Source organism: Xenia sp. Carnegie-2017, unplaced genomic scaffold (genome assembly GCF_021976095.1).
Source record: "Xenia sp. Carnegie-2017 unplaced genomic scaffold, XeniaSp_v1 HiC_scaffold_24, whole genome shotgun sequence".
Lineage (NCBI taxonomy): Eukaryota > Metazoa > Cnidaria > Anthozoa > Malacalcyonacea > Xeniidae > Xenia > Xenia sp. Carnegie-2017.
In genome coordinates, this window is record NW_025813487.1 from 1,697,954 (window position 1) to 1,713,063 (window position 15,110).

General features: G+C 35.2%; 1 protein-coding gene across 1 annotated transcript; it reads left to right on the forward strand.

Moving 5' to 3' along the window:
* The first annotated feature begins 2,873 nt into the window (after positions 1 to 2,873).
* On the forward strand, positions 2,874 to 9,385 carry LOC124451447. Its single transcript, XM_047002057.1, is given in 3 exon segments — positions 2,874 to 2,990; positions 7,937 to 9,062; positions 9,065 to 9,385. Coding segments are annotated over 2 exon segments (1,332 nt in total). The 5' UTR covers positions 2,874 to 2,990; positions 7,937 to 7,974; the 3' UTR covers positions 9,309 to 9,385.
* The last annotated feature ends 5,725 nt before the right edge of the window (positions 9,386 to 15,110 follow it).

Below are 15,110 nucleotides of genomic sequence, written 5' to 3' on the forward strand. Positions count from 1 at the left end.
AAAAATTTAAAACACCATGATACTGTTGCTTGGTAATTTGTATTTTGTAAACAGCTTGGCAGAATCTTGGATCTATTACTGAACAGAGCTACATTAATTTTCCATTGAAATTACAAACTTGGAAACTAAAGTGCATTGGTTTCTCTGACAAAAACACTTTCTATTGCTGCATGAAGGCAAAATAGTTATTTGACAGTGTAGGTGAAGAAATTTATCAAGTTCTATAAATATTATTGTGTATTACGTACAGTCTTTTGGAATTGTGTAATATATGTGAAGAACAAGGTATAATTTTTCAAAAATGCTAACCCCTTTGAGCACTACTACTCTTCTGCTTTGCTTAAACAACTTACAGCTACCAATACTAATTATTTATATGTACAAACTAACATTTGGGAATTAAATGATAAACAACTTGTTAAATCTTTGTATTTTACGTCAAGCCTTTGAATTAGTTCCTTTTATCTCTTGGTAAAAAAATTAATGAAAGACTTACAAATCAAGTTTCTCGAAAATAGTATTTTGTACAAAGAAACTAAACATAATTGGAAAGGTCACATGTTGAAGACAGACTTTGCTTCTTTGACTAGGTTGCTGACCATGAGCAAATTAAAATTTGTTTACAATTTGTTTAAAGAATTCTTTTTATTGATTTCTACTAATTCTTCATAAGACACAAAGAATTTCTTTGCCATCTATTTTTCCTTCTTCTACATTCAACTTCATTGTAACCAATGCATCCTATGTGAATTTGTAAATCACCTGGAATCATACCAAGTATGGATTTGATGAGATGAGACAATAATATGATTAATTTTTCATGCATATTAATGAGATAATCATAAGCTACTGTTGAACAAAAATTTCAAGGTAGAAACAAATCTTAGCACATTGTTTAACACACTGCTTTTATCTTGGTTTTGAAGTAGTAACCTCTTTACTATAACAATAAATACTTCATTTACAGAAACGCTAAGTAGTACTTTAAAACTGTTTGCATAAATCCAACTTTCCAATCCTTTTATAATTGTGTACACTATACAGTCAGTCAAATTGAGCAGGCAAACAGTTTAATAGTTATTTTTATTATACAACATATACCATAGTTCTCATTAATTTTGGATGGCACTGCATTCAATTTCAACACAACTCTGTTGTAAACTTTCCCTTCATCTTTTCAAAAAAAACATGAACAAATTATGTCCCATTTTTGGGAGGTAAACTCAATTCAAATCAGGAGAGTTTAGCTTGATGCCTTGATCATGATACAAGATGGATGCAAAACTCGATAAAAATTGACAGCTTCGACACGTCTGGCGAGCGATAAAGTGAAGAACAAACAAGACTGGACCAAAATAACTTTAAATTAAAACTTAGTAGTAGAAACACTCTTCAAGTATCGTGTTAAAAACAAAATGGTAAAACTAATACTGTGCTACTTACCGGAGTCAAGAAATGTTCCCTTTTCTGTCGCTATTTCAGCATCCGCAAACCACAGAAGTTGGCAGTTTAATAAATAAAATTTTAAAAAAGTGTTTATGTTAGGAAAATAAATAGTTTTGATATTTTCTATACTCGCAATCGTGGTGGTCAAAATCAGGGTGGACGACAAAAAATTTTTTCATGAGCCCGCGTCTCTCCGCTGACTTTGACCACCAAAATCCGCCATGTTTTTGACCACGCGGCCGCGCGCTGATAATTTATAGTAATTTTGTTGACGTTTCCCCTCCAGGTCTTATAGAACTCAATGGGCCGCGCGCTAATAATTTATAGTAATTTGGTTGCAGTGAACTCCATATATATATATATATCTGGAATGATAACGACAATACATTTTATAGATAAAAAGTTGAAGCCAAAGTCCTAGTCTCTTGCGCGGTTTGTACGTCAGTTCCAGTCCTTGAAAGTCGAATATTCACGCCGTTTGTACGTCAGTATCATTCCCCTGAGTGCCAAACATACGCGGCCAATATAAATTTGAATACAAATTGCGAAAGCATAAACATATAAACAACATCGCTACAAACAACACACCAGGCTAACTCCTCGCAAAAGGCTATTTTTTACAGCTGAAACTTTACTACAGTGAGCTCGTTGTAACTTACAACTTGTAACGAGGAAAAGCCAACTGAAAATTACACTGTATGCTAAAAAGACAATACAATAAGAAAATATGACGAGAAAATATTCAAGCAAAAATTTTTCTTACATCGGAAGGTAATTTTTCAAACGGTGTCAGACAGTGTTTGTCTTTTTTTGTCATTTCAGTGGATTTAAAGATCTGTTTTTCTGAATAAAAAAGAAACTTGAATATCCAGTTTCATAAAAAATATTGAGTCTATAACTCGCATTTTTACTTTTTACAGAGCGATTGTATTTTTCATCGATTTTGATAGTGCTTGAAACTTGACATACTAAATGGTTGTCATCTCGATATCAACAATTGAATATCCTTAAAGACTTTGATATGTTTTAAAGGAAAACCGCAGCGTAAGAGCAGATCGACTAAGTTCACCTCATCTTGCTTCTCGATTTATCACTTTGATTCACTTTCCGTGAACCTTTTCATTCCAAAAAATTCGTTATTTTTACGCTCTGATCAAGATCCGAACTCTACCATTACCAAGGGACAAATGATTTAAAAAAATTAAAATGAACACGCGAGAGACTAGAGCCTGACGTGTGCTGACGAATGATGACAACAAATATTTTTTTGGTTTCAATTTTTGGCTTCGGTTATCATTCCAGTTATTCAAATGTCGAGTTCACTGTTTGGTTGACATTTCCCCTCCAGGTCTTATAGAGCTCAATGCGACAAACCGACGGAAATAGTGCTTAGCTACGCTTGCGCAGCAGCTACCATCGACCAACAAACAATTAATGCTGCAATGCATTCTATTCCTAACAAAAATTGAGACTCTACTTTGTGGAACAAAGAAACTAGTGCTGAATTGTGGAAGTGCTGAAATTGATCTTCTTTCAGTTCTTTGGTTAGTAAAATTGTGTAAAGCATTAATTTTAAAGCAATGTTGTTTACTTACTCGTTACATTGTTCAAAGGTTTAGCTAAATTGCACCTTGTTTACGTTTTGCCTGCAGACAGATATGGTCAAACGAGTGCCTTTAGACAACACAAGCAACAATGGTTAACCTTTGTTAGGATTTTTTTCTGCCAGCAGGACGTAAACTAAGCAAGTCATCTATTGCTTCGATTCGTTGACTGCGCATTTTCAGCGATACGTGTCACACGCCACGCGTAAAATATGTCAACTTTAATTCATTACATGATAATTCTAACTTCCAAGAAAATTAAATTCAATGTTAAGCGAAGCTCCAAGCTAATAATATTTAAATCAACCACGAACAATTTGCATCAATTGCACTGTCACAGTATTGACAGTTATAGGAAGTTTTGTCTCAATCGTGACTCTAAATAAGATAAATACAGACAACTGAAGTAGTCTTAAAAAACTCACTAATAATTCTGCTCTTTAGCTAGATTCATCACTACGTAAATTCCATGTATAACAAGGGAAATCCAATATGTCCATCCACAAATGACTATATTTAAACAATACAATTTAACAACTTGTTAGATGACTTAACTTATATCGAAGGTTTGACTAATGTTTGTATTTGAACTTTATTTGAAGAAGATGTCATTTTTGCACAATGACAAAATATTTGGGTATAGCTCCCACAAATTTTGTAATAAAACTTCTTACTTGCCTTATTGATAAGCAAAAGTTAATTATAATGAGCTGTTATTATGATGTTAAATATTAGCCATTTGTGCTACATTAACGGGATAGTTACAAAGAGATCACAGATGTACACGATGGGTTATAGATAGTTTGACATTGTCATTAAACATTACTGTGGCGTAGTAGATCAAAACTTTCCGGTAGGACCAGTGTGAAATAATGCACCCTTTACAGATATTTCATTTTGTCAACCCACCACCTCCCATAGCTTTGCTACGTATAACCTGAATTTTTAAAGCTGTTAGTAAAGAGATTATTGTTTTATAAAGTTAGTATGTTTATTAGGCGAATTGATTTTTTGTCAATCAAAGATTACGATGACAGTTTACTTTTAGATAAAACTAGTTGTATTATAGAAAATGAACAACACGTATGAGTCAGTGGGGTCTTGATGCGATGACTCACAAATGCAAAAAGAATTAATGACATTTTTGATGGCATATAAAGCAAGATGTTAATTTTATAAATTTATGACCTCAAAATTTAAAGCAAATATGGAGAGGAAAAATACTAAGGAAAAAATTACTTATGCATTAATTTCCTTTGGTTCATTACAATAATTTGTACTCATTATTTAATAGAGCTATACTTTTTGTGCTTATATTTGCCATTCTTGATTGTCATGGAAAGAACAAACTTAACTGTTGAATATCAATGTCAGTGATAGTTGATTTGAGGGACTTCATGTGTCAATTTAAATTGTGGCAAATCAGAACAAATCAAATACCGTATCACATATTTTAACAATTATTTCTATTGTGGAAAAGAATAAGACAAAATGATTCAGAAACCAGATTCAATATACAAGACAGTCAAACAATTTGCAATTTCAGACCATTTGCTCACTGTAAGTTAAATTTGATACATTTTGAAACCGGATAAACAGGTAGACGTAATTAGAGCATGCTAAGCAAACTGGTTGATTCTTGAGCTTTAGCAATAAGACTCCTGCAGAGTATCTGCGAGTCAAAAATTGATGGATGTTTATCGTGAAACTCTATATTTTGTATTTCCTGGCTTGGCTTGAAATTTGCGGTATCCCCATATCCACAGGATACCAGATTTTTATTTTTGAGTCTAAATATCATTGGCTTAGTAGCCAGATGGGATACTAGAAAATTTGAAGTCATGCATCTGACAAGAAGGAATACGAGCAGCATGTCGTCTTAAGTAATGTTTAATTTTGACTCAGAAGTGGATGATTTTATCAGGTTTTATAGATCATAAATTGTCTTTTTATTATACTTTTAAAAGTTCATTAGTCAAAAATTTGAGATTAAAAACAACCAATTTTTGCTACATATTTTCAGTATACGGTGTAATTAAAAAGCATAAGTGTCCTGTGATGATTTTTAATACCTTGTTATTACCCATTAAATCTACACTTATTATCAAAATTTGGTTTATGAAATTTAATCCATTTGGGATACTGGTTGTTTCAATTTTATTCCCCATTATTATTGTCTTGCACAGCCCTCCCTATGATTATTGTCTTACACAGCCCTCCCCACAATGTTTGACGTACACAGCCCTCCCCACAATTTTTGACGTACACAGCCCTCTCAATGATTATTAACGTACGCAGACCTCTCCATGATTATTGACGTACACAGACCTTCCCATGATTATTATCGCACTCAAATCTCACCATGATTGTTGACTCACACAGCATTCCTCATGATTATTAAAGCACACAGTCCTCACCATAATTGTTGACGTACATAGCCCTCCCCTTGATTATTAACGTACACAGGCCTCCCTTGATTATTAACGTACACAGCCCTCCCTTGATTATTAACGTACACAGCCCTCCCCTTGATTATTAACGTACACAGCCCTCCCCTTGATTATTAACGTACACAGCCCTCCCTTGATTATTAACGTACATAGCCCTCCCTTGATTATTAACGTACACAGCCCTCCCTTGATTATTAACGTACACAGCCTCCCTTGATTATTAACGTACAGCCCTCCCTTGATTATTAACGTACACAGGCCTCCCCTTGATTATTAACGTACACAGCCCTCCCCTTGATTATTAACGTACTCAGGCTTCCCCTTGATCATTAACGTACACAGCCCTCCCCTTGATTATTAACGTACACAGCCCTCCTCTTGATTATTAACGTACACAGGCCTCCCCTTGATTATTAACGTACACAGGCCTCCCCATGATTGCTGACGTACACAGCCCACTCTATGATTGTAAACCTTCACAAAGTTCTCACATTGTATGTAGAGATATAGATCTTGGGAACCCGGAGATTCTTTGCACTCTCTGCCTTTCGGCTGCCGGGGACTGAGGGCCGTTTTGAGTTGCGTGAATTCATGTTGTGGGATTGAACCATGACTCACCACGCTGGTTCGGTGCGTGTTGGCGAGTACCTGGTGGCGGACGAGTAACATAAGACTTACTGACCCCAAACGAGCTAAAAGGAAACAAGACAAAACTAATCACATTGTTGAACATTACCATCTGACAAAACACAACATTGACTGGGACTCGTCGAAATGCATTACTTACATGACCTTTACCTTTAAATATAACCTTTTGTTCGTGAATTCTCCCCCCCCCCTTATTTGAAAGAGTAGTAGAAGGGGAAAAACGGGGGTTTTATTTTAAATATCTGAGTGAGGCCCCTTTCAAACGTCGCATTTTACATGAGCCGAATGCATTGAAGACAAAAAAAACGAGATAAATTGCCTCATTACCTTTTGTTTTAAATGCACGCGGCTCATGTAAAATGCGACGTATGAAACAGGCCTAAGTATTTTCTAAAGCGGGTTGTTTCCTTTTATTGCGTTTTGCCGATCACAAAGCACATAGGTACAATTCACAATGTAGTTTGTTGTTTGTGTATTCTAAACCTTTTTTGACAGACGAGGGAACGCCGCGATATCTTCCTCAATGTTTTTTAATGCCGTTTGTGTTTGTGAATCAACGTTAAGGTGAAGTGTGTTAGTCAGTCAATCCCTTGCGTTTTTGTGTTAGCGGATTGTTTTTTCTGAGTGATTAGTTTTATTACTAACTGCTCTTTGTTAGAGGCGTGAATATTGACATGTTCATTAATGCACGATGTCATCGCTAGAGTGTGATGGTTATTCTGACTGCTGTTATAAAATCTGACTAAATTATTGGTGTAAATAGGTTTTAATATATTAAATTGCGTGCGATTATGTTTTAAAACTGAAAAGTTTACAGTTTTTCAAGGTAAACGTTTGTAACGGAGACAAATTTCTTAAGGGGAGACAAATTTCTTAAGAGGGGACAATTTTCTTTGGAAATACGTCCCTCGACGGGGGACATAATTCCTTAGAAATTTAACTGTGGGGGACAAATTACCTGCAACACTTGCACTTAAAAAACGACTTCTTCACAACCTCAAACAAACGAGCGACTAAACGCATTTATTTAGACTGGTCCACGATGACAACACACAATTGACACTCACACACCCACTAACTGCTAAGGTTTTTTTCATACACCCTGTATAGTCTATTTTCTGCTTCTGCAAATCTGCCAAATCAATGAATCCTTTATATATTTTTTACTTCTAAGTAGTTATCCCGCTCCTTAGATATGCAATTAATGCAAATCAATTTATTGTTGTTAAGGAGATACTTTGTCTATACCAGCCATAGTCAAATAATATTTGTTGTTTTGACAAGATCACAGACGTGTTGCTGCAGAAATTTTTTGGTTAACATACTGTCGTCTTTGATGATATCTTTTATTGAGTATAAAATAATGTTGACAAAACACAAACTTCTTACAAACAATTGATATGCGACTTCATGAAGTTTATTGTCTATGGGTTTAATATCTATGTATAAACGAAGCGAAATTTGTGTTTACGTAGTGAAATTTGTGTTTACAAAGTGAAAGTTTAATCATTGAAGTTCATTTGAAACCTCGAATAGTTCAAAGGGAAAGCAAAATTTATTCAGATGGTAGCTGTCATAAAAACAATGAATTTTACCATCCAGGGGAAGCGAACTTTGTAGAAAACAATCCAATTTTAGTCTCAACAAGCCACATCGACATTTTACAACGTGTTTCTTTATTGCTTTATTCGCTCTCTGGTAACTTTAGCATTCACGAGTAGATATTTCGGTACGGACCTCTCCCTCTCAGTCGGCAAATAATATTTATGTATTCCGTCATTTTTATAGGACATAAACGCCTCAATAACAACAATTGATCCATAACAATGAATGTTGGTGTCAAATCGTTGCTCGTCTTGCTTGGCTGTTTGGGCTTGTTATATATGTACTTTTTTGTAAAAGTAAAGATTTTGAAATCTGTCAATCAAGAAATTTCATATCCAATATCTTATGAAAATACTTCTCCGAAGAACAATATCCAACATAGGAATCCATCTATTTCACTCTTTTTGAGAATGTCAGGTAAAAGAGAAGACCACAAAAAAAGATTTTATTGCAATATTTTAAAAACAGTTCCTCTGTTCTGGCCTGGGTGGCTGGGCAAAATGGTTCTTGTTTTTGATGAAGAGTCAGATGAGGATCACACCTTTGGTAAAACATTATTGAATCAGATAAAGGAACATTTTCCTCGCCAAACTTTCAAAATAGAGTACGAGCCACTACCCAAGGATCCGACAGTTTTAACTTTTCCTAGTCAGCTAAAATCACCAGGTTATAATCGTCAGTTATGGAGCAGTTTTTTCATAGATCTTTACTCAGATGACGAGGTGATAGCTTGGTTGGATAGTGATTCGCCATTCATTTTCCCAGTTACCATGTTAACTATAAAGCCAAATGGTAAAGTAAGAATCCTTGGCACAGACTGTACAATGCAAATAGGCTGGGTGCAATCATGGGCCAAAACAACAGAGATGGCGATCGGATTCCCGCAGTTGGCTGATTTTATGACATATTTTCCTGTGTACATGTACCGTGACACGATAACACACTGCAGAGAACACATATTGAAAAATTTCAAGACAGATAACTTCGAAGAAGCGTTTAAAAACTTTTACCACACTGGCACTGGTTATATTTCTCCTGTATCTGTTATCTTGAGCTACGCATGGTTTTTCGAGAAAGATCGCTACGAATGGGATGTAGAAATGTGTGGTGACATAAACGTCTACAACAACCGTTTGCCCGAGGGTCACAGACTTCAACTGAATGACATAGTTAATGGCAATCAGTTATTGCGTCAGCCTCAAACTGCCTACCATGGACCGTTGAATACTGATAGCATATATGCAAAACTCATTCCAATTTCTTACTGTTTGTCGATTAGTGAAGCCGGCAGAAAGGAAGACATGTGTAAAAATATTCGCAATCGGATCTCAATCGCTTATTTAATGTGTTCAAATCAGATACTCAAAGGGCTAATCCCCCACATCCATGCATTGGAAATCATACTCAGTATTGCTTAGATATTTTAAAACGTCACATCAAGAAAGTTGGAGTTGAAATAAAAAAAAACAAACGAAGAATGACATGGGACGACGTCATAACGGTTGATTCTATAGCCCGCGAAATAGGTGTAGTTTGTCCGCTACAACCACTCTAATTCATATTACATCTCTGGTGATGTTTAAGAAAGGCTGTAAACTTAACATAAATCAGTGATTTAAACATGGGCATTGACCTACCAGAGTACGTTATCTGCATTTACCCTTCTCATGCAAACCTTCCAAATCATTTGCATGTTCCATGCACCGACCTGTATACTAAATCCCTGGACAGGAAACCTTAGTCAAATTAATATTTAAGAAATTAAAAGGTGTTTACTATGTTTCCACTGACTTATGCAAACTGAGGAGACCTTTCTGAGAAATCGAGAGCAGATTAGTACAGTCCTGAGACCGAAGGTTGCACCTACTCGAGAGTTTTCACTAACGTCTTCGCATTTGCATTAGCCAGTGCAAACACGAAAAACATCTTTTATCTTTTTTATAAAATAACAATGCAAAAAAATAAGTGTTTCCAAACAAACGTTTCAGTTTTTCCTCCAACATGTATTGATGATTGATTGGCAAATTTTGGTAGATTGATTAATTATTTAAAATGCTCCAGAGTACTGGGAAAATATGTCGTGACAACGGTATTTAATGTGCCTATATCATCTACAAGATTTTTATCGTTTTGAATAGAGCATAAAAAGTTACTTGATAAATTTTAAAACATATTTTGATTTACTTGAATAGTTTTTGAAAACCAAAATTTAAAGATGAAAAATTGTAAAAATTTTCGTCATGTTATAGCGCGTTTAGAATGCCCGGGTACGGTGCTCAGGCGCGGGCAACAATTTGAACACAACATTTTGATGGTGCCCTAGTCTAAATGCCTGTATCTGGGCACCACAAAAAGAGGTTGTACCCGAGTACGGTGCTCGGGCACGGGCACCAATGTGAACGACGACCACTGAGTAATGTGTACAGAGAAGGATGTATTCAGCACATGGTTTTAAAACTTGTTTACAATGAGAAACATGAAATTATAAATAAACAAAGATAGTGGGTACTACGCAGTGTGAACGACATGCAGATTTGTGCCAGAACCAGAGTATCGCTCTCTGGCACTCAGTCTGATCGCGCTGTTGGGGGACTGGGACTCAGGAACCCGTCTTGTCATTTAATATAAATGAATTACAATTGAGGTAACTTGTGGGAAAATTGCATTTCCTTACTAAACGGTCGCCGTTATTTAGAAATCAAAATATCTATCTAGCTTTAACAAGGGCTCGTACTGTTGTCCTGAATACGAAATAGAAAATGAAAAATTTGTAACGACGTCAAATTTTGCCAGAAAAATTAGGCCTTTGTGTACATATGCTCTAATGTCACGCACTCTAGTTGTAAATTTTAGACTGGTTGAATGCACTTCGGTATCTCATTACAGTAGCGACATTCTCTTGCATCAACCAACAATTCGTTATTGCAATACAAACACGTGTACGTAAAACCAGTAATCTCGATGTTGAGTTTTTGTCTATACTGTGATCTAAACAACATTCATCGACACTATATAACGGGAATATTACATTTAAACTAATACTTATAGGGTTTTGCCCATTGAAACGATGATTTAATTCTTCTTTTTCTCTTCGTCTTGCTTCTATCCTTTATTCATATTCTTTTTAAAACAACCCAAATTTGCAATTTCAAGGCTTAATTTTTCAAAAACTATTCAAGTAAATAAAAAAATATTTTGAAACTTAGTAACTTTTTTTGCTCTATTCAAAATCATACAAATTCTACATTAAAAAGCTTGTTATCATGATGTGATGTGCTAGCAAACTCGTGACGTGACGATAAATTTTAAAATGATGATGAGTTATCTTACTGCACAATGTTCTCAATTGTAATGGTGTTTAGGAACGTTTCATTTTTGTGATCAATCGTCATCTATATAAAATGTTAAACTAAATACAATGTGAGCACGAATTTACTAAAAATAAATAAAAAATACAAATTGATATACAAACCATAAAACATCGCTATATATCAGGAATGTCATGATCTCATCATATCAGTATGATTAAGAAAGTTTTTGCCATAAACAGACAACATTCTAAATAGATAGGGAAGAGTACCATACTTTTTTGATTGTGTTGCGTGAGAAATCGATCATTCTTGAAAATGAATTGAATTTCAAAAGAAATCAGTAGGGCACAACTGAATTTATGAATATACATCCACCCACCCCAATTAACATTCTAGTTACGCCTCTGGATATAGCTTCCATAGGTATCAAAAGCGAAGCCTAATTATATGTGCAAAATGCACTTTCATTTATCCACTAAAGATACAAATTACTATACAAATGTATGGCGGATAACGTCTGCAAACATGGATTTTCGAATTATTATTATTTGAAACCTTTCTGAGCTATTTCATATTGATATAACAATAGCTGTTGGTTTGAAAAAAATACTTTTGTTTAAGGACAGGACAAACATAAACCAAGATGATTCTTTAATGATGATCAAGATTATAGTAATGCATCCAGCTTTTCCAATATTTCCTATACCAAGCAACTGTTAAACGGTTGGACACTATACTGTAAACGAATTCAATACTCGACATAGGAACCACACTGTCTCTTTCCGCCACAAAAAAAAGTAAGAAACTCTACCGAACTCAGTAAACACATATGGACACTAAAAGAAAACAGCATCGCTCACGATATCTCATGGAACATTATTACTCATAGCAAACCGTACAACACCGCCAACAAAACATGACACTTGCCTGAAAGAAAAATTCTTTATCACCTACCAACTACAACTGTCATCACTCAACAAACGTAACGAACTCATCTCCTCTTGTCGCCATAGACACAAGGCACTGTTATCCAATTTGTAATCGTACACCTAACATATGTAATTCTATCTTAATTTTTACCCTAACTTCCTCTTGTATAAATAATCTAGCAGGGGCGGATTGAAGCTACGTTACATTTAGTACGCGACGTAGTTAAATTCTGCACAGCAGTGAGAAAAAATTAATCAAATTTTAAATGCGCTTAGTTAAAAAAAATAACAATTTCGAGTGTGGAACGAAGCTTGTTTGGTCGAAAGGACCCAGAGACCTTTTCTATGCGTCGTTTGCAGGTTCGAACCTCGTCTCGGTAGGGTGTAGTTTGTTTCGATGTGTGGATAATGACCATGAATTCTTTATCCTAAAACTAATTAAATTTTTTGTGTCCTCACAACGAAAGCATTAGAAAAATAAACTATTGTCAGGGTTAGGGATAGTATTATGAGAAATTTGTGCAACAACGTGCATTCACTGAGCAATGTTATTGTTTCCAAGACCTGGATTAAGCATCCGATTAAGAGATCAAGTGGCTAAAAATACTTGTAATTCACTTGCGGGAGAAATACCCATAGCTAACCCGCACAGAGTCAGCACGCCTAAAATTGTGCTGAATTTGGAGACTAAAATCTGTCTCTTGATTGGTTTATTCCCGTTGTGCTGACTAACGAGCCACCGTTTTTGCTGAAATGTTCAAGCGGTGTTGTGCGAAATTCAGCACAGATTGAGATTGTTGATAGCCGAGGTTTTATCTTGAGCTTCAAAACCAACAATATTAATGAGAAGCATGGCATCTTTCACTGACCGAGTTGAAGATACTTTTACGAGGAAAGATGGGACTTTTATGGGACAACTCTACGGAGAGATGTTGGATTGCCTGAAAGTCAAAAGCATTGTTACCAGCGATAGTTTGTTGGATCGTCTCGGTGTTGATATTTTCCGAAATATCAATGCCGAATTTTACATACCGCAGAGTGCCAAGACAAATAACACAAATTTGGTTACCTTAACGTTAGAAAACTTATGACATGTTATGCATGCATGCTTACACAAGAATATATAAGCAAATATAAATTGACTTGATGTGCTGCCCGATGGATTTGTCAGTTGTGGTTTATTTATGTGATTCAAAACAAAACAAATTTCCGAATTTCGATCATATTTAAAACGGTTCTATTGATTTATTTCTTGCTATGTTCAATAGTGTACTTAAGATAAGATATACAAAAATAAACTGAAGCATGATATTTGAAATTTACATAACATTATTTCAGATCTGCTACAAATGGCAACTGGCTCTATAGTTCATTGTCAATTCTGCTTGTTGGTGACAACTTTGTGGTGACTATTTTGAGGCTGATGACCTCTATAGAATTATTTTTATTTGCTGATTATTTTGCAAAATATCCGTGTTTTTCAAATCTTTTTGAAACTCAGCATAACAAACACATTGATTCTATGTCAAGCATGGTGGCCATGTCAGTCTCTTCTTAAGCTATTGATAGTGCTGGAAGTGGTTGTTCTGTTTCTAAACTGGTCAGGGCAGAAGCTGTGTTAAATACAAAAGATATGTCATGGACTGTGTTTGTTTGTTTGTTTGCACTCTCTTCAATTACATCCTGTAGCATTTTTTCTTATTATCCTGACATATACTCTAGTGCTTATAAAGGGAACCAAAGAATTGAACCTCAAATTCTATTTAGGGCTTGTGCTTCCACTAGTAAATACTTGCAAGTTTTGTTTTGCTTTGAAGGTTTAGCTCTTCAAGCAACTGCATTCAAACACAATCATTGTGTGCCTTTGATACTTGGTGGGAAATGAACTAAAAGAAAGGGAAGTAATCACTTGTCACAAGCTAAAAAGCCCAGTATACAAACAAAGTTGAGGTTTACATCTTCTGGTCCTACTGAGACAACCATGACAACTAAGGCTCATCCATATGGTATATCTCACAGGTAAATTCCCCAGGTTTTGAGAACATAAAAATATTGTTAAAGATCTTAAGTACTATTCCAGTCACTTTTTGTGAGTGTGAGAGATCGTTCTCTGCTTTGCGAAGATTAAAGATCTATACAAGAAGTACTATGGCTGCTGACAGGTTAAATGGTCTTGCTTTATTGTATATTCATCAGGACATTAATCCAGATATAGAAAAGATTATAGATCTTTTTGCAAAAGACAAAAGAAGAATTGAACTAGCTTTCTAGTAAGGAGTGAAAGTTTTTGATGCCTTTTTAAACTCTTGACTGTAAAGATGACTGCTGCTAACCTCGGTCAATATAAACACAAACAATCGTTCTCAGGACTTTATTTACCTGGACGATTGACATCTACAAACATTTTTTGTTGGCAACTTCATTTGATAAATTGACATAAAATCGTTTGCATAATAATCAGCATATAGGTATGACTAGACCATTATAAAATGAAATTCCATATAAAAGTTGATGAAGCGTAAGGAATTTTTTTAGGCTAAGTTTGAAATGAACCAGGCCGTCCATGTCAGAAGCCCTCAAAGCATATTTTTCTGCGAGTTTCCTAGGCATGCTGATGAGCTCTGATATTGAGAGAAACGGTCAAAAATCAATGATTTATGAGCAAGAATTTTAGCTTTCCAGTTGTAAATATTTTAGAAAATCAACTGTAAAAACGCAGGAAATAGCGTTTTCTGCAATCCAATTTTAAAATTTTACCGGGGGGGACATGCTCCTGGACCCTCATAGAAAAGTTGCGCTAACTGTGCGACATTGTGCCTAAGTTCATATACGAAGCTGGATCCGCCCCTGTAATCTGGCACATGCTTTTGTATTCATTTAATATTCTCTTCTGAAGTGTGAGAAATCACGAAAGAGGCTTGTCGGGATTATATTGTAGTTTTTGTGTATTTTCTTCTTCTTATCAATATTTATGCTCTGTTCTTAAGCATCGAGCACTGTACTTACGGAGATTCAAATAAACAAAACTTCCTATATTTATACATATATATAAGTTTGAAAATTTGTAATCCAGGCATTTGATACAAAGTGTATATACAATGTGCCTTTCCGGCTATC